The following is a 25513-nucleotide window of genomic DNA, read 5'->3' as shown; positions in this document are numbered from 1 at the left end:
GCACTGATCCCTGGGGGAGCCCGGCCGAGCCACGCGGTCGCAGAGACCACGTGAAGCCAGGGTTCCCCTCATCAGGACTCGCGGCAGGGTCCTCCTCTTCTAAAGGCTCTTCGCTTACATGGCGTGATGCTGGTGCCATCTTCTAGGGTCGCTGTTATGGTAAAAGTAAGGTGTCTCTTGTCCCACGTCCCGAAAATGGGACATTCACCCTTTTTGCTGTCTCTCCTGGTAGGACACGGGAGCTCCGAGGGTACCGGGGCGCCGGGCACCGGGTGAAGCCTTTCGATGAAGAGGAGAAGTGGCTGGGCAGCCGCTCCTCGGGACAGCGAACCCACCTGCGCAGCACCTGCGCGCCTCCGTCCCGGGGAGAGCCGGGGGCCTGGATGCTGCGCTGCGCCGGAGCCCCCGCGCCCGCGGGGCTGCCTGCGGCCGGGGACGGGACAGGCTCCCGCTCCGCTCCAGCAGCGTCCCCGTGTCCTCAGCGCGGCTCCCTGCTCTTCTAGGCTGTCTCCCAGCAGGGACCAGCCACGCTTGCAGGCCCAGAGCAGAAAGCAGGCAGGTGCTGAGCCAGTCTCCATGGAGGAGGAGAAGACGCCTCCAAGGACGGCGAGGGATCGCAAGGACGGCGAGGGAGCTCAAGCGAGGTGTCCTGGCTGGTGGTGGACTCTGCCTGCGCCATTGCTGCCCTCTAGTGCTGCCGGCATCCCCGCTGCTGCCTGTCCCCAGGCAGACTGGTGGGACTGGTGAGGGACTGGGGGGCTCTGATGGCAGGGCTGCATCGCGGGGCTGGCAGCTACTGGGGGCACGACCCGTAACCACCCCAGCTGCAGCTCCAAGGACCTGAGTGCTGCTGAGGATGCTCATGGGCCGGGGGGGGAAATCCCCATGAAGAACTGCTGCCGCTGAGGCCTCCGTCACAGCGCCTGGCCCGCGGAGACAGGCGGGGAGAGGGGAAACTGAGGCACGGTGGCTCTCCCGCCTCCCCGGCCCACACAGCAGCTCAGTGCTCCGCTCCAGCGGTGCCCCCGGTTTGGCAGAAGGGCGGAGGGGGACCACGGGGACCGTCGGGGCAGAGGCCAGTGGGTGCAGCCGAGCCCGGGGGGTCTGGGCTGGGGGGGAGCTGGGCTTCGCCCCCGGAGCCCTGAGGTGCCCATCTGGTGGGGCCTGGGGGGGGAGAAGTGGAGGGGTGCTGGGTTAGGGCAGTCCCCCCGCACGGGGGGCACCCTGAGCTGCCTTTTCTCCTCCAGACTTGTCCATTTTGGGGGACGGGAGGGTCGGAGCCTCCCGGGGCGCGGGGAGAGCCGCCAGCCCCCCGCCCTGCCAGGCTCGGGGGTCCTGGCCCGGGGCAGGGTGCTGCCAGCAACATTCTCCTCTGCGGCCACGCCAGAAGCAGACCTGGGCGTAAAAAGTTGTTTTCCTGATGTTGAGCCCTTGTTTTCAACCTACTTTTTGTCCACCTTAGGTATTTTCTGCCCCAAGGGCCCCTTCCCGAGCGCCGGCCGGCTCCCCTGCGGCACGCCGGGAAAGCGGGGCTGGGGGCACTGAGCGCTGCCGTCTTTTGGAAGCGTTTAGTGGATTGATGGGGAAAAGCATTCCTGGAGCTGGAAATTTTCCCATTCCCGTGAGCATTTTCCCCTCACAGTCGGACACTGGGGGCTGGAAAGTGCCCATCTTGTGTGAGGATGTGTTCTCCAGCGGGAGGTGTTTGGGGAGCGAAACTCCTCCGTGTCCCCCGACTCCTCCGCGGCGGCCGGCCGAGGGAGGGAGCGATGCTTATTTTTAAGAGCGGGTGACCATCGTCCCCCAGCAGCGGCTCGGCAGCGGTGCTGTCCCAGCCCAGGGCTGGGGGCTGTCGATCAGCGGGGCCTGGGGAAAAGCAAGAGGGGCTGGGGTCAGGTGCAGCCCCCTCGCCCTGCGGGGTGGGATTTTCCCAGGGGGTTCAGCACGGGGGCCCAGCGGGGTCAGGGCGCAGGGCTCAGCGTCTCGCCGGGACCCTTGGGACCTGCTGCACCGGCCCGGCTGGGGGAGATGATGGGGGTCAGCGATGGGGGGGCGTCTGTGATGGGGGGGTCAGCGATGGGGGGTCACTGATGGGGGGATCTGCGATGGGGGGATCTGCAATGGCAGGGGGAGCAGCAATGGGGGTGCAGTGATGGGGGGGTCTCTGCTGGGGAGGCCAGCAATGGGGGGGTCAGTGATGGGGGGTCAGCGATGGGGGGGTCAGCGATGGGGGGGTCTCTGCTGGGGAGGCCAGCAATGGGGGCGTCAGTGATGGGGGGGCCTGTGATGGGGGGGTCAGTGATGGGGGAGTCTCTGCTGGGGAGGCCAGCAATGGGGGCGTCAGTGATGGGGGGTCAGTGACGGCGGGGTCAGCGATGGGGGGGGGTCTGCGGTGGGCGGCCAGCGGTGGCGGGGAGGGGATGCGGCAGGGCCGGGTCGGGGGCAGGGTGGAGGCGCGATTCGCGCTGTGGCCTCACGCCGGGACCCTCCGCACCCCCTTTCCCTGCCCCGACCCCGCCGTGCAGGACGGGGCGCGTACCGCTTTAAGAGCCCGGCGCCCACACTCAAGATGGCGCCGGCCGCTGCTTCCCCCGCGCGCCGTGCGGCTGCGCGCAGCCCTGCCCGCAGAGCGGAGCCGTCGCGCAGGTGCGGCGGCGGCGCTGGGGGCCCGGGCCCGGGCCAGGCTCGGCCTCGGCGGCGGCGGGCGGCGCAGCGGGGCCCGGAGCGGCGGAGGTAGGGGGCGAGGGGCCGGGGCAGGCCCGGGGTGGCTGTGGGGCGGGGCGGGGCGGCCCGGGGGCAGCCGGAGCTTCGGGCAGAGGCGGAGGGCATGGCGGAACGGGGGGGTCCCGGAGCCCCGCCGTGTCGGCGCCGCCGCAGCCCCCGGCCGGGGCCGGCCTGGCGGCGGGTCCCCGCTCAGCCGCGGCTCTTTCTCTTCCAGCGGCTCCGGGAGCAGCGGGGCGGAGGCGGGAGCAGCTGAGCCGCCGGAGAAGGTACCGATGCCGCTTGTCGGAGGGGCGAACCGTCCTCCCCGCGTCGCCGCCGGCCCGCGGGCGAAGGCCGGTGCTGCGGGCGGAGGAGCCGGGCGATGCCGTGAGCTGCCGGGGACCGGCACCCGCTTCCCATCCGTCCTCCCCGCTGGAGCGGCCGCGGCCAGGGCTGGCGTCCCGCTCCCTCGGGGGGCTCCCGGGGAATTCCCAGCCGAAGGAGCCGCCAGGCACAGACGGGGCGAGAAATAGGTCAGCCGGCGTCCGGGGGTCCTCAGCGCAGCCTGCTGCCGGCTTCTGGGTCTTGTGCGCTTTCCCTCCTCCAGGTTTTAAAGCCTTCGTTAAGCTTGGAGGTTGTCCCTCGCTTTCTTCGCGGACGGAAGGAAAGGAACGGCGTAGCTTTTCACGCTTGTGCAAAGCAGGTGTCTGTGAAAGGCACGTTTCATAATTTTCCAGGTGCCGGTGGTTCTGCTCCGGGCTCCCGGTGGCTGCGGGGCAGGGTGGCCCTGGGGTGGGACTGCGAGCGCCGGCACCGGGGACGCGCGGCTGCCAGACCCCGCTGTGCTCCGGCCCCCTTTGTTCCCAGAAGAACTTGAAAACAGGATTATTTTTGCTTTTAAAATACTGCTTGAATGACGGTTGTATGAAATAGCGAATTGTTTTTAATTCTTTGGGACACAACGGCCAAATCATCTTCTTGCCAGCCAGAGCCTTGCCGAGCTGCTCCTTTCTGACGTGGCCTCCCACCCTCTGCACGGTGATAGGTGAAGGTCTGTGGTATATGACCTTAAACATGGTTGCACCAAAATATCTTTTGAGGTTTGGCTTTGGTTTGCCCAAGGTTTTGTGGTGGTGTTGCTAACAGTTGGCTCTTCAGTAACGGTTTGGGAGCAGCACCCAACCAAAAGTGTTTTTTTAGTGGAGTTATGTCGTACCTGCACCTTCTAACCCCCCCCCAAATGCCACGCACACATGAAAACATAACAGCAAATTTCCTTTGGTCTCCCTGCGGACTCGTAGGTCATGATCTTCAGCCACCAGAAAGCAGCAGAAGGCAGAAAATCACCGTGGGCCCTAAAATACCGAAGCTCATCTCTCTTTGCTCCTGCCGTGGAGGAGGTTCTTGGGAGGTTGTGCTGCACAGACATACTTTTCTTTTCTCTCCTGTCCCTTGCCATACAGCCGTGCTGCTGCTTTCTGCTGCCGTCTGCTCTTGGCGCAACCCCATTGCATTTCAGGACTGGGTAACGCTGCGAGGCAAGATTTTCTTTCCGTCTAAATACTTTCAGTTGTTCTCCAGCGTTGTTGTGTCCGATTCGCATTTAATCCAGTTTGTTAAAAAAAAAAAAAAAAGCCGTGAAGCTGGTAATTGAGTAAGAAATGTGGCTGTAACACCAATATTTCAGGAAATATCTGTTAATGATACATTATTCTTTCAGCTCTGGATGTCTTAGCAAGGCAAAAAGCCGGTTGTGCAATTGTTGCAGGGTGCAATTAGAACGTGGAGTCTCTTGCTTTCTGGATGAAGAGCTGCTCTTCACGAACAACTGGTTTAATGGGAGGAACCGTGGAGCGAGCTCTTAGGTCGGCAGCCGTACTGTCGCGCGAGCCGGCGGCGGCAGGGTTCAGCAGAGGGGTTCCAAAAATCGGGGAAGCCCGACGGTGCGGGGGGCAGCGGCTCTGGCGTGGGGCGGTGGCGGGTGGCTTCGTGCTTGGGGAGGCTCTCCTGCTGCTGAAACATCTCCCGCAGCACCTCGGCTTCTGCTGCTGCCGCCTCCATTTGTATGGGAATTTTAAGTGCAGCGTGATGTACTCAAATTTTCTTTTTTAACCTGGGAGTAGCGTTTTCAAGGATGTGTCTGTGCAACGGTGGTGGCATCCTCCCCTCGGATCGGGGTGCTTGCTGCAGCTCCGTGGGGTTTTGAGGCTCACCTGCTTCTTCTACTCCTTTGCCCGGTGTCCACCTTCACCCACCTCCGCCTTCCCCAACACCCGTATTATTCCTTTCCCTCTGCCACGGTTCCTCATTTTCTTCTTCCATCCTTGGTGTGGGAGCTGGGTCCGGTCGCTAGTGAAGGCAGGCAAACCTGCCCCCCCAATTCGTTATGCTTACATAGGGATAGAGTTCATCCGTGTAACCCCACACGTCATTCGGGTGTTCTGGGAGCGGATGAAGTCCGACGGGGCGGCTGGCACCCCAAAGCACGCACAGCCAGGGCTGGCAGGGGCTGACGTTGCCATCGTCTGGTCTGAGACTCATCCAGCGGGTTTGTCCGGGAGTTTGGATTTGGGCCCGAGTGCCCACGTGCGGAATTGACAGCGTGGGTTTGAATATTTATGTGCATCTTGCATCACGCTTTTAATTATTCCCTCTGGAATAACAACTCGCCCTTGGTTATGCGGCACAGCTTCACGTGCAGTTGTTTCTGAAGGACTGCGAGCCCTGGTTTTGGAAGAGCCTTTTCTGAATGAGCCCCTGGAGCGCGGAAGCCCGCCCGTCTCCCCGGTGTAGCTTGGGCGGCGTCCGAAGGCAGAGCAGATGAGGGGCCCTGGGGCTCCTGCCGCGTGAGACGGACCGGGCGCCCCGCTTCAGCCGAGGTAACCCCGGGCGCATCCCTGCCCGCTTCACGGGAGAAGCTACGCAGCCGGGTGAAGTGGACTTGTGCGGTGCCGCGTGCCCGTTGCTGTCACGCTGCAGATGTCTGTGCAGTGCTTTCGGTTTGAGGCCAACGCTTGGATACTTGAAGTGGTGTGAAAACACCGTAACTAGCGTTTCAGGGCTTGTTGCGGTGACGCCGGTGGTGGTTCGTAGTTGTTCCCTTTCTGCGCGGCTGTGTCGTGGAGGGTGGGACGTCGGTGCGTGTCCCTGCATCCTTAGGGTGAAACCGTCGGGGGTTTCCTCGACAGCCCCTCGTTTCGAGGCTGAGGAAGGGGCGAGGCTGTCTCCGGGGGAGCTGGCTGCTGCAGCACCCTGCTGTTAGCTGGAGAAGAGAGAGGTGGCTGTGCCGTAGGGCAGAATCGGCTGGTCTCCAGCACGGAGCGGGCTGCTGTGGAAGCTCCTTCTCTCTCTGTACGGCTCTTTTTCGGTCTAATTTCAGCAGCTGACTGACTGAACTTTGGATTTGTCTGTGTAGTGGATGTATCTATTTTATTCAGAAGGAGGGAGGCTGCAGGCATGCTCGGGTAATGGAGTTAGGGGAGATGAGAATACCCACGCAAGTGCGTTGGTTGGATAGAGGCAACCGGTGCCTTTTGGAGGGCGGTAGATTTTCATCGTGTCCCTATTTTCATTTTTGCCTCTTCGTGGGTTTTTGCTTTAAGCAGAAAATCAAGACATTTCAGTACTGTAGCGACACCTACACAGGGCATGTAAAATTACCTCGATTTTTTTTTAATGACACCTGCTACAATATCACTTTTGAAAAAGTTTTAAATAAAAGAAATACTGCTGCAGTCAGTGGCAATCCATTTCTGTTCCTATGTGAGACTGAGGACCCTAATCCATCCAGGGAAAATCCTTTGTGGGTTTGTTTAGTGCCCATGATCTCCTAAGTGCTGCATGACAAAACTCCCGAAGGTGCCTCCTGAGAACCTGGCTGGAAATTAAGTAGAGGGTCAGGCTGCTTATTTCAGTGGCCATAGCTGCTTTACTCTCCAGACAAATTTCCCTTTTCCCAAAGGGGATATGGAAACCTCTTCGTATTTTGAGGCCGTTGGCGTCTTGGGTAGCTACAGAACATTTGGACACCGAAACGCTGCAGCTTCTGCTGTTGGAGGGTGGAAGGTGAGCTATCGACCGTGCGTCCTGGTTTTGCAGGGAGCCGAAACAGCTGTAGAAATTCAATGAGTCCCGAGAGCTGCTTCAGCATGGCAGTCGGCGAGTTAGCCCTGTTGTTTGTGTGCCAGCTTGTCCTGGTTCAATGCAAGGGGTTTCAGACCTGCGGGGTTCGATTCAGCGCTTCCAAAATGCCATTTTTATCCCTCCTTCTGGGTTTTTTGTTTTGTTTAAAACATCTAGTGACTGTACAAGGAAAGAGCGCGTATGCTTTGGATCGAACAGCCGGTCAGCCCGAAGAGCTGCCTGCGAATGAAATGTATCGCTTTGACAAAAATGGATAAAATGCGCTGTATCGTGCGCGCCGAGCGGCTCAGGAGGGTTTCGTGGAGGGGGAGATGCTGGAAAGGCAACTTGCGTGCGCAGCCCCGGGGGCCTGGCTGCTTCACGGCGCTGGGTGCGCGCCGGCTGTAACTCGCCCTGCGGTTTGGCAGCGTCGCTTTGGGTCGCGACGCCCACCTCCCTGGGGAAGCGGAGCAGCCGTTCTTGCCAGGGCCCCGGCTCTCCTCCTCTGACCCCCTTACCGTCGCGACGGGGAGGCTTTCAGGAGGCTTTTCTCACTGAGGATTTTGTGCGAGTTGGGTACTTTACATTCTCTTTGCGCCTCGGAAAATCCCCTCTGAAGTCTGTTGTAGCCTATATTTCAGTAATTTGGGCGTTCTCTGTGTTGTCAAGCAAGAAGCAGAACTGCAGCCTCCCCAGAATAAGTCGTAACTGTTGTGCTGTTTGAATTTCAGGGTGTGCTGTGAAGCGTCTCATAAAGCAAACAAAAAAGAGCAGGTACGCTGCTGGAGGAAATACAGTGCTTGGCACTTAACAACAGTATGAAATGACAGTTTTCCAGCTGAAACTTGATGCAAGCATGAAAGCAAACTGGACTATAAAATATAATTGGAAGTATTTGTTGAAATCTTGCTGTCATAGCCACAATGGTCCTTATTCTTTAAAAAATAAGGGGGAAAAAATGGAAAAAGGAAAGGAAAAGGGGGGAAAAAGTGGTCATGTTTGAGGAGATGATATTTTATCAGTGGCTATTTGGCTTTTTTTTGTCTGACACAGTTTTGGGCGTAAGCTTTTTCCGTTAGATCCGAAGGACCTCAGCCCTGTAACAGCAAATTCTTCTCCTTTTTGAATTCCAGTGAAATAAGTAAATGTAACAGATGCGGAAAGAGTGGGATGATTCTAAGTCACGTAATCTGAAGGGGAAGGTCCTCCGCATTAGTGTCGCGGAGCTCGTGGTTACGGTGTACGAATAGCCTGTGACTACGAGGAGTTAGGTTTTTAACCTGAAAGGTGGAAAGGAGTTTGCAAAACACTGGTTCTGTGGCTACGGTTAACTTATTTCAGTCGGGAGGCAGAATATTATCCGTACCTTTAATAAATTGACTTATTTTCTTGTTTGCCCTATGGGGGAAGCGGGAAAGGACCAGTGTTTAAGAACGCTGCTGCCTGGCCGGCTGCTCCACGTGGGGTGCGAAGCTGTCTGGCGCGGTTCGTGGCGCGGGGGCCCCGGGCGGGCGCCCAGCGCCTGCGGGTGAAGGCGGCTGCGGAGCGCTGGCCGCCTGATGTCTGGGGAGCTGTGCCGCTTGGGTGACCGTGCAGCGATGGGCTTTTGGGCATGGGGGAGAGGATGCAAGCCTCTTGCTGGACTGGGTCTTGGGATCTGCCTGTCGCAATATCAGGAATCGCATTCGAGAAACATTACTGAGCCTTGAAGTGTGTCTGGGTTTAAATGAGGCCGGCACGTATGCTCTCTGCGCTCCCCTACCATAAAGTGGAAGAAGAACGCTTTATATAAAAACCATATTTGGCCAGTACTATTGGTTTTCCTGCTGCTTTGAAGACTTTTCTGTATTAAAATCTTCTTGTCTTGCATCCAAGTCATTTTTCCTCTTGATTTTGGGGCGGAGGTGCTGTGGCTGGCTGGACGCGCTGCTGTGAACTGCTGCGCGTTTGCACCGCGCCGGGCCGAAGCCGCAGGTCGCGGGGCCGGTCCCTCCGGACCCCGCCACGGGGAGAGGACGCGGGCAGGTCCTGCAGCCTTCGGCCGCTCGAGCGCCTTCGCTGCCGCCTCTGCGGGAGCCCCTGGCTCCTCCCCGCTTCTCGTCAGCGTGGGCTTGGGCTGTAGCTCCTCGAGCACGGTCTGTGGCCATCTCACCTTGGAAACGGGCATCCAAGAAGAAGCGTACCCCCTTCATGAAAACGGGGCCTGTAGGGATGCTCTGCTTCTAGAGCTCTCCTAGGAGAGGAGTTGGCCGTGAGGACAGCTTTGGTTGTGATCCAGCGTAAGACTGGAGATTTTGGCAGGAGGTGGCTTTAGAGTCTTCATCCAAGACTTTGATGTTTTCAGCGTGAAAACCGTGTCAGATCTGTTCTTAATGCTGAAGCGGTCTCCGTGATGAAAACCACGTGCATTTATTCTGGCTGTCTCACGCTGGGTCATGCGTTAATCACGCTCTTCCCGTTTGCACTGGGAAGGCTGGAAGAACGGAGTGACTGCCTGTACGTTGTTGTAGATTTGCTAGCCTGAGGGTGGCCCGTCGGCACTTTGGAGTCATCGCTTACCAGCTACACCGGTACGTTTTAAAAACAAGGCTCTATCTCAGCTGACACTCCCGCGCGGAGACGTGCTAGGCAACCAGTTCCGCCATCCTGGATTTCCGAAGAGGGTGATGATGGCAGAGAAGCTGCCGGTTGTGTTGCAGTATGGAAACTGCTGTAAATAACTGACTTTAGTCTGGAAAATACAGAAAGCATAAAAACCAGTAGCCGAACCCCCTTGACTGCCTGTTGCATGGCACAGTCACAAACTGCCTGTAAATTTGATCTTTTGCATTTCCAAGCGAGGCTGCTTTTTGTCAAAACACGAACCTGAAAAGGAGCTGGACGTGTTTGTGAAGCAGCTCTTGGCTGTTAGAGACTCGTGTGGTGGTTATGCTTCAGGGCCTGGGAAGAGGTCGGTGAGCTAAGGTTGTGGCTTCTTAAATTAAAGTTAAAATGGAAATTACAAAAGGTTTAGGAGGAAAAAAAACAACCCAGCGAAAGCAAGGCGGTCTGACTTGCATCTCGGCATTCCTGCATTTCTATATGATGAAGCATCTTAAAAAAAGCAGGGCTTTCTGGAGAAAAGCACTGAAACGTCCGTGATCTCAGTAAACTCGCTGGCCAGGCTGCTTTGATCTGAACCCGCGCTCTCCCGACGGCTCGTGTTGTTCTCCTGACCGGAACGGCTGAGAAATCTGCAGTGCTGCTGGCGATGCCGTTTCTGGATAACGAGACCTGAAAAATCGTCGTCGTCATTGGGGTCGGCGGGCACGCTTGTGTGGCCTTCCTGTGGTGGGGACAAGGAAGAGCAGCCACGCCGCAGCAAGGCTACGCTGGGGCGGTGTGGTACAAGAGGATCAAACCGAACCTGTTGGGTGAGGAAACGGGAGGTGAGCCCGGACCCGAGAGCCACGGTCAGCGTCGCAAGAGAGGCAAATCGAAGCGTTGTTTGGTAACGTGAACGGCGACTGTGCGGGGCCTGGGCTGGCCTGCCCGCGGTCCTCTCCTCGGTCCCGGCTGGCTCACGCCGGCGTGTCTCCCTGGATTTGGAGCAGAGGTGTCCAGCCTGGGAGGAGGGAGAAGCAGCACGTAACGTTGGAAGCAGGACGTGGGTATTGGGAAACCCAAGGCGTAGTCTCTCTCTAAACAGGCCGGTTGTTGGGAGCATCACCCGTGCTTGCCCCTGTGAAACAGGAGAAAATCAGCCCTCTGAGGAGAGCGGCATGGCTGTTCTGGGGGAGGCTGGGGCTCTGTGCCTCTTCCCACGCTCATCCTCGGGCGTCCGCAGGCGCGGGAGGCTTCCCGTGCTCGGCGTCTCCGGTGCACCGGCGTACCAGCTTTTCTGTCCCGTCCCATCTCCCACGCAGCTGTTGGCTTCCAGCAGCCATAACCTGTATGGACCCAGCTTGCAGGTGCGGCCAACTGTAGGAAAAAAATGGCAATATCAAGGAAGATGTTTAAATGGGAGTTTACCGCTCTAGGGCTGGGAGGGGTGGTTTGGGAGCTGTGGCTGCCTATCGGTAATTATCAGCAGGAACTGCTTCTGGCTTTTAGGAAGCAGGGCAAGGTGGTGTAGTGTACCAAAAAGATGCTGTCGGCTGGAAACGTAATGCTTTTTTCTGATTTCTAGAAATCCCTTTTATGTAAAGCATCTGCAGCAGCAAAACCTTTAATCAGTGGTGGATGATTGTGGGGGATTTTTAGTCTAATAAATGAAATACTGGAACATCTAGCTTCTGGAGATACGCTTTTCTGGCAAGTATATGTGATTCTGTTAACACCGCTCCCAGAAACAAGGCTTTATTCAGAAGCCAGGTGTAGTCACTCAGGAGCTGGGGGTGAAATCAGCTGTGACTGATGTTTGCCTCCGCTGGCGTTTTGCACTGTACTGGGCTGAGCGACGTAAGCCGTGGGGAGCGGTGAATTATTCAAGAAGAGGTGATACTAATGAGGACTGAACGACATCAGCTGTAAGCGTCTGTGTGTCTGTCAGCACATAAGCATCCCGGGACGGCGGTGAATCCGGTAACACGCTGTATCAGCCCGATGTACAACAGCGCCAGGGAAACCCGAAGCGCCGCAGCATTCGCACGCCGCTTTCCGGCGTTACCGGGTGAAGCGCGAGGACGCGGGTTACCTTGCTGGAAGGGTGTCGGAGCAGAGCGTGGAATATCGTCTCCCTGGGGCCCCTGTGAGTACGTGTCAAGGAACAACAGAAGAACCCCAAGCAAGCCCTACAAACAATTCCAGTCTTTGTGCTCAGCTTGTGTTGGGAGGTTTCCCAGTTTCTCTAAAACCGTCTATTGTTCCCGACCCGCTTGGCCGTACGGCCCTTGCCTAACGCACACAGCTCGCCCGCTGTTTGTTTGCCTTGCTCGAGCGGCCGCGACGCTGCGCGGAGCTGCGGGGTGGAGCGGCAGGCTCCCGCCGGCCAGCTCAGCCGTGCCCCCCGCGCCGCGGCCGGCGGGGCTCCCTGCCGCCGGCTTCTCCGGGTCCCCGCTCCCGGGGGAGCCCCGGGGCCCCCCTCGGCCGCCCCAGGAGGGGAGCCGCCCTCGGCGAGGGGGAGAGGAGGGGAAGGGGAAAGCGGACCGATGTGGAGGTATTTAAAAGAAGGGCAGACGTGGTGCTCGGGGACATGGTTTAGTGGTGAACTCGGCAGCACTGGGTTAACGGCTGGACTCGATGATCTTAAGGGTCTTTTCCAACCTTAACGATTCTGTGATGCTCAAGGATGCAGCAGTCGCCTGCTCTTCAGAGGAGAGCCGGGCGGGCGGACAGCGAGAACCCGGCGTAGGTAAATAAATGCTTTTATGACCCTACGCTTACAATGCAATGGCAAAATGTCGATAATCTTACCTGAGCCGCTAAGCCCTTCTGATAAGGGATTTATGTGCTGTTCATGAGCCCGAGCCATTGCTAGTAGCAACATGTTTTATGTCTCGACAGAACATTCCGTTTTTCCCTGGAGATATTTGTATGTCCCGTACCGCGCCCGAGGGGGCCTGAAGGTGCTGTGAGATCCCTCTGGGTTATCGGCTCGCCTCTTGGCGTGGCCTCGGCCGCACGGGGGGAGGCTGGTGGCGGTCGCTTCAGGCAGCACGGGGAGCTGGAGGAAGGGACGGCGTGGAAAAATAGAAAAATAGCATCCTCTCTTTTATAAAGCTACAAACCGATGCCTTCAGGGGTTCCCCTGGTGTCTGAACCCCGGTTTGGTTTCGGATGAGGGCTGAAAACCTTGGAGCTCTTCTGTGAACGCTCACTCCAACTTTGTATGCGCTCTGGCTTGATTTTTTAGCAGTTAAAGAAGAAATTACAAATGTTTGTGGTTTTTTTTTTGTTTGTTTGCGTTTTTTTGTTTGTTTGCGTTTTTTGTTTGTTTGCGTTTTTTTGTTTGTTTGCGTTTTTTTGTTTGTTTGCGTTTTTTTGTTTGTTTGCGTTTTTTTGTTTGTTTGCGTTTTTTTGTTTGTTTGCGTTTTTTTGTTTGTTTGCGTTTTTTTGTTTGTTTGCGTTTTTTTGTTTGTTTGCGTTTTTTTGTTTGTTTGCGTTTTTTTGTTTGTTTGCGTTTTTTTGTTTGTTTGCGTTTTTTTGTTTGTTTGCGTTTTTTTTGTTTGTTTGCGTTTTTTTTGTTTGTTTGCGTTTTTTTTGTTTGTTTGCGTTTTTTTTGTTTGTTTGCGTTTTTTTTGTTTGTTTGCGTTTTTTTTGTTTGTTTGCGTTTTTTTGTTTGTTTGTTTGGGGTTTGTTTGTTGTTTAAGGTCGGTGCCCCGCTCGCTGCTCGCCGGCGGTCCGGACGCGGGGCCTGCGCCCGGCAGGGTTGCCCGTCTCGCGGGCTGGGGTACAGGGACATCCGAACCAGCTCGCCGCGTCGGGCCGTGCGCTGGAGCCTCTGTCTCCTGCAGTAACCTCCTCTGCTCTGAAAGAGAAACCTTTTTTTTTTTTTTAAGGGCTGAGCCTCTGGAGTGATAATATTGCAGCAGGGCTTTGCTCTGCTGGCTCCAAGCCAGGTACTTGGAGTATTGACATAACAGCTAAATTATAATTTATTTCTCTCCTTTCCATTTTTTTTCCCCAGTTACAGTTGGAGCACCCTATGTTTTTCCTTATTTGTGTACCGTTGGATCTGGTGATTGTGGGAAGGGACGTGCCTGCCCCTGTGGAGAGATGCGGTGGGGACGGGGAGGAAGACGTGCCCTGAACTGTCAAAGCTCAGCTTAGATTTGCTGATCTCTGAAAAAGGGACAGGCTTGTGATCTGGGCTTTGGGCTTTCACATGCAAGAGCTGCTAGGTGGTAAGCTCGCTCCTTCCCCCGCAGCAATGACTCATGAAGGCGGCTGGTCAGGATCGCTCCCTGTTCCTTTTTAAGTTTTCTTCTCCGGGTGCGATGTCTTTGTGGTGCTGGTGGAGCCGGAGCTGAGCCTCCCGTCCGATGGCGGGGAAAAAATCGCTGCGGGAACTTTTACCGCCCTCTGACTCGGGCAGCGTTGGACCTGCGCGCTGGAAGGGCTGCTCCGAGCCCCCGCCTCGCTGGCTGGGGGCGAGCGTGGTGGTGGTGGTGCCGGGGCTCGCCGGTGCCATGGCTCGCTGGTCCCGCTCCTCTGGCGGCCGCCCCTGCGGAGCAGAAGGGGCGATGGCGCTGGTGCCGCGGCGAGGCTGGGGGAGCAGATTTGCTGGGTACGCCGGTGATGCCGAAGCGTGAAACGGGGAGAAGAGCCTGCAGCGCCTGGCGCTGACTGAAACGCGCGGCGAGGGCTGAGGTCGCCGTCGCGGCAGAGGCTGGGGCTGGGTTTGCTCCGCAGGCTGGCAGCGGGGTGCTCCGGCTTCCTGGTGGCGAGTGCTGTCATCTGAGTCACTTCCAGGCATCGCGGGGCTGACCCCGTCAGGTTTTGCTTCGTTGCTTCCCTTTGCTTGACTGCGATGGGAGAGACCAGGACGGACGGAGACAGGCGGAGGAGGTGAATGGGAGCCGCTGGAGGAGGATGGCCGCTCGCTCCCACGAGCGCTGGGTGTACCAGCAGCCTTTCGGTACGTACGCCTGCCCCGGGGGCGTCCCGGGCACTGCCCCGGCCCGGCAGGAAAAAAGCAGCCGTTGCCCGGTGAGGTATTGCGGTAAATGAACAACATAGATAAGCGTGGGAACAGTCTTTTTTTTTTTTTTTTTCTTTTTTTGGTGCACATGGTTTAGCCTGGAAAGGCGTTGCTCGCCCGTAGAGGGAGCGGGGTAACCCTGTCTCCCCAGGGACTGCTTTAGGACTTGGGAGAGAAGCGAGCGCTGAATTATCATGATCTGCATCCTCTGTGTGCTGCATTCGGGCTGGGTGCTGCCTGGTCTCTGCTGTGACTGGAAGGCGGTGTGCTCGTTGGCTTGGTTTGGGGTTTTTAAGCTGTAAACGAGAAGAAACTGGCGATGGACTGGGGGAGCAGGAGGTGACGTTGCTGCAGTTTTCAAACAGGGACTTCTGGCTGGCCGTGCTGGCAGCATCGTGCCTGCTGTCCGCTGGGGCACTCTGCCTCTGGCAGGACTACGGATTTATGCTTGCGCGAAGCAAATATGCGAATACGGACATATTTAAACTTCCCCTCCCACACGTGTGTGTCTATATACACACACACAGAGCCTTATTGGAAAACACCTATGAAACTGGGTTATGCTGCAGACAAGCCCCGTGACACACGAGCACCGAGTTTCTTCTGTTCTCTGCCGGGGTGAAACGCGCCGTCCCTGCCTCCTCCGCTCTGCTCCCTGGAAGCAGCTTACCGGAGCTGCGCCACAGCGCTTTAATGAAATTTAATTTATTTTTATTGTTAGCTGGCAAATACTAGCTTTGAGTTCCTCGGTTTCTCCTGCCTCCGGTTCTCCGTGCTGACGGAGGGCTGCAGCCGTCTCCGCTTTCAGAGCGTGCTACGAGCGGCGGGGGCCTTCCCGAACGCCCGGTTCCCCTCCGCCAGTGCTCAGCACTTGCTTTGCTGGTTTACGCTGCAGTTTAATGAGTAAACGGGGCTGGAAGGTTAAGTAACGGCGTGTTCCACAGAGCAAGGCTCGGTGAAGAGCCCGGCGCGTCACTTCGTACAATGCCAAGGCTTTTTTTGTGTGGTGTCGTGGCTTTTTTTTTTGTAATAGGAAGTGCTTTCTGCCGAGTATGTAATTCATACTGTTTGCAAATGCTGGCTGGCTTTTTCCCTTCCTGAAATAAGGCTGAGCTGCATATTTGGTTCCTCTATAATTCTCTTGAAAAATACGTATGTTTGCAAGGGAGAAGCGAACACGGCCTGTCTTCTCATCTAGATGACAAGATTTCCACTTTCAGGTTGCAAGTGCTATTTTTGAGGCTGCAACCTGATTTTTTTTTTTTTCCCAATTTAGTTTTATTATTATGTTTTCAGAGTTTGTACTTTTGTAGTTGCCCTGCCATCCTAGAGGAGAGGAGAGACGACGGGTCTTGTGTCGTGGTCTGGCATGGGCAGCTCCTTGAGATGGCTGGGTCCGGCAGCAGGTCAAGGGTACTTAATTAAGATGATGTATGAAGTTTAATAGCACACTTCCAGATTGCATTTCGCAGCTTTGTGTGTGGGTGGTTAAGAATCATCGTTCCCTTGGGTTGTTTTGCTAGTTTGCCTGCATGTCAGAGGACGGGTGGGTGAGCTTGGCACGTCTGGAGAGCATCGCAGCCACATTTCTGCTGCGAGGACCCTTCCTCCACGATGGCCTTTGCACGGTGCTCTAGCAGTAAATGCCAGGGCACTGCGGGAGGTGAAATGGTCAAAAAAAAAAAAAAAAAGAAAGAAAAAGGAAAAAAAGAAGTGATTGCAAACGTGTTGAGAGCACATGCGGAAGTTATTCAGAAAATGCATCATCAGATGCCACTTGCCTTCTCTAACGTGGTGTTGACCCGAGTCGTTTTTTTACCTGCCGTTAGTGTGGATTTCTGATTGCTGTCTGGTAGTGATCAGCAGATAGCAATTGATTCACAGTCTTGGTGGGAAATACAAAGGAGGAAAAGGAAACACCTTGCGAGGCTTTTTAGATGAAGAACTTAGAAATATAGTTGGTTTTCTATAGAGAAAAACATTATCTGAGGCATTCAGGCTGCTCCTGTGTTTGAGATCATAGTTGTGGAGGTTAGCGTTAACTTGTGCACGATTATCCGAGACTTTGTATGGCACCTAAATTCCAAAGTGACGCCGGTCCCCCCTCCAGCGGAGCCGCGGGGCGGCCGGGGCGGTGGGTGGCACGGGACAGCGCACCTGAGCCGAGGCAGCTGCGCCGGGGGCTGTTGCTGGGTTTTGGGGTGGTCGCTTGCAGTTCGTCGGTCTCGTCGCCCTGATTAAGCCTGGCTCGTGGCTGGCAGCTGGGTATTCAAAATCCAGTTTGAGCCCTTTTCCAGCAGGCGGTGGGTTGAGGAGTAGAGGATACGTGGGTAGGATCCCTTATTACAGAAGGATTTTCCTCTGTGAGGCTTAACTTTGGTATGCAAAGTTTTCTAACCCTGTTTTCTTTTAAGAACCCGGGCACCCTAACGCTGCTGTGTTTGTACGTCTTTCCAGTTGAGTTCAGATGCCGTACTGGGACTTGATGTTTGTTTCTGGCACGTGGCAATACGAAATCTAGTGTGAGAGCTTTGCTTGGAGTTGTGAACATCCAGTTTTGTCCTGTTCTAGCCCAAACTTCAAGTGGTATCGCTGCATTTCTCCTTCGCATGGGAAGAGCAGTGCGGCCTCTTGGTCTTCAGGACGAAGTGTCAAAGTGGGCGTCAGTCTGCTTGGCTTAGAAAACGGGTCTTCATGCTCGTGCTCTAAAAAATCTTCCCTTTGCTCCCAGGTTTGGAAGCTCTGGCCATGGATCAGAAAGGCTACCGGCGGGGGAGTTTCCAGAGCAGCACTAGTGATGAAGATATGCTGGAAATAGCAGGAGCATCTCTGGACTTCTCCATGGCAGACGATGACCCGCCGCTCGACAGGGAGATGGGAGGTAATACCCGTGTGTCTCTTCGCTTTCTGTTTTTCATAATGGCTTTCGGTAGGATTTCACGTTAATATTTTCTGTATGGGTCCCACCGGCCTCCGCCGAGGCTGGGAGCCTAGCGTGTCGCGGCACCGATGTGAATAGTTTGCAGGATTCTGCGCTGCGTTGCATCCCTGAATAGACTTCTGCAGAGCAGCTGAGCGCTTGCTGACCTGCCACGTTTGGCTCCCAGCACCGCTTTGTGACGGAGGCTGGTGGGAGGCGCGCGCTCCGAGCAAAGCAGAAAATCTCCTTAAAATAAATGGCAATTGCAAGAAGCGTGTGAGTGACTTTGTTGTGGTGGGGAGGCACTGCTTGTCTGTCTGCAGCAACCGAGCTGCCTGATGGCGGGCTGTGCGCATCCAGTAACCTGTCAGAGGGGAAAACTGCTCTCTCAGCCATCTGTGTGGCTTCTTTGCTATTAAACGTAGCATATCCTCTCCCACCACTTTGCTTGTAGGGCTTCTGGATAGTCCTTTCTGGAGTTGTCAGAAATAAGAGCTGGCTGTACCGCAAGGGAGGTGTCGTAAGTGAGATGGGCAGGGATGACGGCGCAGAGCGATTGCTCGGGGGTTGTGATACGAGCAGAGGTTCCCCCCTCCCCTTCCCTTCGTCCTTACCTGTAATTTTAAAGGTTGTCTGTTGGGGAGAGAGTCTGGAAATGTAACGGCACGAAGGGGTTTGGTGCTGAGCTTGCGCACAGCCTGAGACGCTGGGCTTCCCCTGCCACCGCTCGCCTGCCCAGAGAGGGGCTGTTGCTACCTGCTCTGGCCTGAGCCCGAGGCTGTGAAATTAATGGGGGAGGGACGAATCCGCATGGTTTTACTGAGCTTTGGCACTCGACCAGCAAGATCTGCCTGATTTTTGTCTTCTGTGAATTATCATAAATTAGTTTAAAAGCAAAAATAGTTAATTTTGGACAGCAGGCTGCAAGTCTCCGTGACTTCCCATAAACCTTCTCGTCCTCTTCTTCCCACACCCCTGTTTACTGTAGGGCAAAAATTAAAAAGAAATCCTTCTGGTTTTGCTTCTCAGCTGTGTGGTCTGCCTCCAGGTAGTGCAAGTGAAGACAGACTTCCTCAAATGTCGCCTGTCGGTAGCCGAAACGGCCAGCTCTTCTGCTGCCGGAGATCCTCTAAGGAGCGTGTGGCCGTTTTCTGCTTGGCTTGGTCCCTCTCGCCTCGAGCTTTCGGGCTCAAGCGGAGGAAGGATCGCCGCGTTTTTGTAGCGGTCGCATTAACTCTGAGCGATAAGCAGTGGTTTGCGGTTAAAAACCCTCTGTCCGTGCGCAAAGGGGACGCGTGCAAGATTCGCATCCCGGGTGCGGTGTTGCCTGGGTTCCGTCCGACGCGAAGGAGGGCGGCTGGCTCGTGGGGGTCAGCTGCGGCGCAGGTATCGGGCAGCGGGCTCGCTCCGACCTGACCCGCTGGTGGGAGCGACTTTGAGAACTGGGCACGTCTGGGAGTCCACTTCAAAACTCCTCGCACAGAGCTTGAAATAATGACTTGTGACCCAATTTACTTCTGAAGATCTGTTAATTACTAGTATGTGCAGAATTAGGTACGTAGAAATAATCACGTCACGCACGTTGGTAATGGAACTGTAAATTCACGTTCTCTTACCTGCTGGTGAGAGTCATTGAGGTATCAGCTGTCTAAAGTTAAACATGTGCTCGTGTTTAATGTTTGAGGAGAAGGAGCTGAATTCTTTAACTTCTTGTAAGGAAATTATTATTCTATGGAGCTTAGGAGCAGCGGTGGGTAACTCGAGCTGGCCTGAAACAGCACTGGGTTGTTTCCTTCCTTGCTTAAATAGGCTTTCCCCATCTCTGCTCAGGGCGTTTGAAGGCCTGTGGCTACTTCTGTGATAACAGCTCGGGGACAGGAGCCCTCTCCGGTGCGGTGGATGTCCCTTCAGCCGGGACGGCACGTGCGGCTTGGAGCGACGGTGGCGGCGGCACTCGGGAGGGCCGCCCTGAGCCCGGCGGCGGGTTCCCCTGAAAGAGGCGCTCTGTCGGTGGGATGCTCCAGTCTGTGGGGGGTGGCACAGAAGTAAAAGAGGAAATTTAAAAGGGGAAACAGTTGCCTGCCCAAATACCAGTTTCACTTCACTCTACAAATTTCCCCTACTGACTTCAGGAAATGTTTGCTGGCAAATATTTGGGTGCCAGGCGCGCAGCCTGGAGATGGGGTGGCACGGGCTTGGCTGGAGCTGGCGAGGTGGTAACAGGTTCTCCCGTGGTGGAGCTGGCTGCAGGCCTCTGGCTGGGACCTGCTGCTTCTGCTGTCTGTCTGTTGGCGGATGGGGTGGGTTAGTGACAGCTTTTGGAACCAGAGCTCAGCCCTCTCTTGCCGCCTTCTCCGAGATGGTCAGACTCTCACGCAAGAGCGGTGGCGTCCCAGGTTGAACAACCAGCCACAACTGCAGCTTACGGGTCCTGTCAAGTGACCAGGGGAGGAAGGGTCCCCTGCTGCTCGGTAGATTTGTAAATCTGGAGTGCATTTGGCAGCCGGTGCTCCTCTGTGCTTTCCTTACGAGCCCTCGACTAATGAGTGACAGGACCTTGGTCCTGTGTCAGGTCCCCGATGGGGACCACCAGCCCTGCCTGCTGCCTGCAACACGGGATGCTTGTGTTGAACAACATCTTCACGCGGGATCTAGACTGACTGTGAAACTTTGCTCCTAGCTGGTATTTGCAAGAACGCGCCTGCTTCCCAAAGGCTGGAGCTCTTCCAGAGCTGGAGCCAAGATGTAGGTATTCCAAGCGCTTCGGGCTGCTTTCAGTCAAAACGGTTTAAAATGGACTGCAGTGGCTCTTCACGCCTGCTGCTGTGCTGTTTGTGTTGTTGAAAACTCACTACGAGTGGCACATTCTCTCACTCTTATCTCCTCGGGTTTGGACTTCAGCATTTCGTCAGTAAAAGGCCGCAGATAAGACTTTCCTTGATTATTCCCCCCCGGCTGTTAAGCTGTGCTTGGGACTCAGACTTGGCTTTTTGATAAAATCCCCGGATAGTTGCCTAATTTTCCTTGCCGTACTGAGGTGCTGGTGTTAGGCCAGGCAGCAAGCCAGCCTCAGCAGTGCTTTCTCAAAGTTGTTGTCAAAGCATAGATTTTAATCTTGGCCAAAGGGTTGCTGGGGTGGCACAGCCTCTGTAAGGATACAGCCCTGCTTCCCAGAAGTTGTTTCAGCTTATTGGCATCGCCTCCTTTCTGTGCCACAGTAAAGGTGACCAGGCCTACACGTGATGTTCAAGGTGCATTTGTACAGCAGGAAATCTTTTCTGCTTCTTTGTTTAAGGGATTTTTTTAAAAAAAAAGCTGTTTCCTGGTTGACTGTTCTCCAGTATTGAGCAACTGCTTGCAGAGCATTATCCGCAGACACTTGAACTTTTAAGTCAGACGTGCTGATTTAGTGCATGACACTGTTTGCCTTGGCTCTTCCCCCTCCCTTATGCCTTGCTTTCTTGGCACTGAGTCTCTTCTGCTCTCTCGTAGCCCAGCTGCAGGCCTTCAAAGCCCGCCGAAGAGATGCTGGTTACCCAGCACAACTTACAGTAAGGGCAGGCACCGCTTTTCCAGACCACTTACAAATACATTGACTAGTCCAGCACTAGCAGAAAGGAACGGGATTCCACTGTTGCCTTCCTCGGAGGAATCTGTGCCTTTAGCATCCTCTGTCTTCAGCCAGTTGCTTTTCTGTGAGAAAACTTTCCCTGTTACTCCCCAAGAGCTTAATTTGCTTCAGACCTTGTAAAGGAAATTCTGTCCAAAGCTTCATGGATACCCAAATACCTGGTCAATTAGATTATATCTGCAGTCCTGTCAATTTTATTTTTTTTTTTGGAAGAAATCTAAGATTTACGAGGCCTGATTCCTTTAGCAAAGTCTGTTGGAACAGCTGCCTTACCAAGTAATATCTCCTAGGTGAGGGGTTGCTTCTGTCAAGTGGTTTGTTATGAGGGTAAGCTGTACTGATTTCTAATTCCTTGATATCCCTTTCTAAAACTATTAAAATACAAATGGTTTCTTCTGAATAGGTTGAAGTAGTTCTGGCTGGGTGTGTAAGCTAGGCAGCGATGCCAGCTTATTTTGCGCTTTTCTTTAGCGGCCTTTCTCCGCTCGTGGCGGCGGCGAGGCAGACGCTGGGCTCGGGAGGAACAAGATGCAACGCCCGGGCATCGCGGCGGTCGCTGGATGTGCTTTAAATTGTAGGGAGCAAAGGCAGGACCGTGGTCCCCGCTTCTTTCGGAGGAAGACTTAAAACCGTTTCAATGGCTGGAAGGTCTCCTTTTTGCTGTAGGATTTAAGAAGGGTTTTTTTGGGCTCGAAGGGCAAGAATTGAGGATTGCAATAGCAACGAAGAACACCCAGAAGTGCAGCAGGGTTAGTGAACCTTAGTTTCATATGGATTTTTGGTTTTATCCACTAGCCCTGTCCTTCTCTGTGCTCTCCAGTGGGAAGCGGAGGTGGTGGCGTGGCTAGTTGCGGTATTGGGGCTGGCTGCTGCTCTGGGAAGGGTTAAATGCCTTTCCTTGGCTTGCTAGCCAGGGGCTTTCAAGTGCTGAAGGGCCGACAGCTATCTCCCCTGGCTTTTTTCTTCAACCGCCTTCCTCCTTGACCTCCAGACAGAAAGCCAGGGCTGCGAGAGCAGCCTCCAGCCGGCATATCAGGTGAGAGCAAAGGCAGCTTTGCTGGGGTGTAGTGTTTCAGACTTGCCAGACGACGTTTAAATGACAAGCTATCGCTAGCAAATTGGAGCCAGAAGAACTTAATCACCAGCCCCTTTGAACTCTTATGTACATTGACTGGCAAGATAAAGAGTGCTGATGGGGGCTGGGGAAAGCACTCTGAAGTAGGCCTGTGCAGAGAGGACAAAAGGAAAATTCAGTGCCTGCCTGCCTTCTGGAGAGCCGGTGAGCAAAGAGCGTTGCTACTAGCCATTTAGCAAGCAAAATGTCACTGGGTGGGAAAAGAAAGGCTTTTTCATACATCTGTGACGGACCCGCCAGCGCTGGGAGGCTCCACTGGTAAACGCGTGGTTCCTGTGCCAAAGCCTGACTTGGTCCAGACCTTCGAAAGCGTGCGGGTGCGGAGCAGGGCATGGCCCGGGCTGGTGGGCCAGGAGCATCGCTGGTCCGAGGTGGTGAACGGGGTGCTCGTGGCCGGGGCGTCCCGCCACGGACGGACCGCGGTGGGGTGGTGGAGTGCCGGTTTGCCAGGTCTTTGGGCTTGGACTGTCAGGGTGAAGGGGGTCTGGAGGTCTGAGCAGAGCTTTAACCTGCCTGACCTCTAGTGCTTATGAGAGCAAACAGCTTAAGATGGAGAATAGCTCATGCTAAAAGCCCTTGCGCAGTCAGCTTCAGCTTCAGCGAGTCTGTGCAGCGCAGCGACCCGGCGGATTTTAGCCCTGGGAATATATTTTGCCAGATAAAACATCCCGAGTGCTGCCTGAGCGGCTCCGCTCGCAGCTTCGGGGTGCAGCCCCCTCTGCGGGCGCATCGGGAGCCGCGATCCCCGGCTGTAGCCAGCCTCCTCTGTCCTTGCCCGCCTGCAAGCGTGAACCTCTCCCCGTGCCGCTCGGATCCTGCCCCTTCCAGCAAGGTGCAAGGGCTGGCTCATGTGACGGCCGCCGGTGACGACACGCCGGGCGTGCGGGGAGGGCCCAGCGCCGCTGCGGGCTCCTCTTCGGCCGAGTCCGGAGCAGAAGGATGCAGCAAGTGCCGCTGTAAGACGCACGGAGGCCCGCCGTCCCTCGACCCGCGCGGCCATGGGACGGATGGGCTCCCAGAGGTGCTCCCGCGGGAGGAGGAGCGGTTGAGCGAGGGTGAGGAGACCGCGTCCCGGGAGGAAGAGGGGGCGCGAGCCAAGGGGAGGGCGTCTGTCTGCGGGCGCGCGTTGCGGAGGCTGCGGGGCAGCGAGCTGCTGGCGGCGGCTCCGGAGCTGCTCCCGCTCCTCCGCCGGGACGCGGGGGTTTGGGCCGCAGCCGGGGTGGTCTGGTGGATTTCTGCTGTGTAATGGTTGGTTGTTTACTGCCGGTCTCCCTTTTGTCTGCAGACCCCTTTCTTTTTCCAGATTTGCTAGAGCCAGGGAAGCGGTGCGGAGGCAGACCTGTCCCAGGTGCCGTTGCTGTCGTCTCGCTGTGCTGGCAGGAAAATTAATAAAGCCCTGCGGGTTTGCTGTACCGCAAATGACAGATGCCTGTAACTTTAACAAGCACTGCCTTTTTTCTTTTTTTTTCCCCCAAGCCAGGCAGACTCTCTAAAGTGGAGCATTAACCCATCTTGGGGAGAAGAGGTGATCAAAATGCTAACAAATCTGTGTTTAAAAAATTGATTTCTCTGTCAGGGTCGCGTTTAACTTGCTGTCTCTAGGCATTAAACACTGATTTAGAGATCCATACGTTAGGACCTGGGGAGACCTATACGATCATCTTGATTGTGTTTTGACAAGGCATTACTGAGCTCATTTTTTTCCTTTATTCCTATCTGGTTATCCCAGGATCCTTGATTTGCAATAAGCTGAGGCAGGAAATATGATCTCGATAAATATTTATGGCTGTGAGCCATTTTATAGTTCAGTATTACTCCTGGAAAAAATATAAGGACATTTTTCTCATTATCTTCTGTCAGATGGACAGCTTACGCGCTTACATGTCTGCGAAATCGCCGTGCGTGGCTGGAGACCTCGGGGTTCTGATTTTGTGCTATAAACCCCTGCTGCTTTAGGGAGGGCAGGCTGGGCCGGAGGGGGTCAGTGTCTGGAGAGCGGGGTCAGTCCCCGGGCTGGAGCTGGTCCCCAGCGTGCGAGGCCAGTCAGACCGTCCCTTCCGCGCTTGGCCTCGTCGGGAGATCTCCCGAGCAGCCGCCGGTTGCGGTACGGCTGGGATCACGCAGGCTGGTACCCGTGGGCCTTCCAGTGCTGCGTAACAGGGTAGATCTGCGGATGCCACGACCTGCAGCCCCTCTTGCGTTGCGGGGCAGTGCTGTGTGCTGGCTTTGTGCCTTCGGGGTCCTGCTCCGTGGCAGCTCTGAGCTGGGAGAGTGTTCCCAGGACAGCGAAAAGTTGCTGGTCTGGGCAGTTATTCCAGACGAGTGAGCAAGGAATGACCCTGATCTCATCTCCTTGCAAAAATGCTTCTCAAAGTAGTCTCAGTTAACTAGGTTTAACGCTGTTTTATTATTACTTTTTTTTTTTTAAGGACAACTGTATCTTTTTATCGTTAGGAAAGATTGCGGTAGGTGTGCCAAAATAAAATTGAACAGACAGTGAAAGCCTGCTGTCTGCAGCGTGGGGACGGGAATTGTTGTTGCGCTTCTAGAAGGGTTGGTCGTTCCTGTAGGAACAAAAGCAAACCCTTCTGGCTGGGCTGCTGGGCTTTGAGCGGGGGGCGTGCAGGAGACAGTCGTTCATCTCCTGCTTCTCAGGGTGGACTCAGTGTCGTCTTCTGCCTCGCTGGGCTTGGTAGAAACCCGTCACCCACACTTAGCAAAGCCTCAAAGAGCCCCCCGCCAGGGCCACCTCGTCACTTGTATCTGAAGCTGCTGTGAAAGCGGTGTGGCCATGGTGGTCCCCTTGTCTGGGGGACAGAGCTAAAACAAACGCCTGGATGGATGCTGGCTTTCCATATTCCCAGGAAAGCAGCTGCTATCTAAGCACGGATGTTAAAAGTCCACCGTAATGTGAGAGGGGACCCTGGAAATGGGAATCGGAGCCAGGTGAGCAAGCTGGTGACGGTGGTGAGAACGCCTGGTGTGCCAGTGGCCCAGGTGGGCGTCGGGATGGTGTGCGGTCTGGGGGGTAGCGGCATGCTCGCAGCCCGGTGCCACCATCGCGCCGACAGGCTGGCTCAAACCCCGGCTTGCCTCTTTGGTTCGGTTGTTCTGCTACGGTGGTGGTCTCCACGTCTGTGGCCTTTGCTGCGAAGATCTGCAGCTCTGAAGTGTAGGTGTGACTTGGTTGAGCTGTGGTTGCCTGGGATGATGCCTCGTCTTGTCCCCTGTATTGAAGGACTGCTTCAGAGGGGGGCCGTTGCTTTGGGAGGCTGTGGGGAAGCACTCGTCGAGACGGCTTTACATGGGTAAGCAGGCTTGCAGGAGGAGTTGCAGGCATCTCGGCGCTGTACGTGCCGAACCTGGTTGTCTCTTGCTGTT

At 55.6% G+C, this 25513-nt stretch overlaps 1 protein-coding gene across 3 annotated transcripts in view; it reads left to right on the top strand.

Annotated features, from left to right (window-relative positions):
- The first annotated feature begins 648 nt into the window (after window positions 1-648).
- LOC309595863 (H(+)/Cl(-) exchange transporter 5) overlaps window positions 649-25513 on the top strand; it is a 44892-nt gene continuing 20027 nt past the window's right edge. The window contains exons 1-3 of one of the 3 annotated variants that reach the window (XM_082323336.1): window positions 649-743; window positions 2939-2990; window positions 17178-17327. In XM_082323336.1, the coding sequence (XP_082179462.1) occupies window positions 17195-17327 (133 nt within the window). In that variant the 5' untranslated portion in view covers window positions 649-743; window positions 2939-2990; window positions 17178-17194. Of the gene's footprint in view, window positions 744-2639; window positions 2734-2938; window positions 3237-17177; window positions 17328-25513 lie in introns of those variants that run through there. The other 2 variants (XM_082323335.1, XM_082323337.1) reach the window with 2 other exon arrangements.

The sequence above is a fragment of the Platalea leucorodia genome (assembly GCF_965183815.1).
Source record: "Platalea leucorodia genome assembly, chromosome: 10".
NCBI lineage: Eukaryota > Metazoa > Chordata > Aves > Pelecaniformes > Threskiornithidae > Platalea > Platalea leucorodia.
This window is presented reverse-complemented; position numbering and strand designations above follow the sequence as displayed.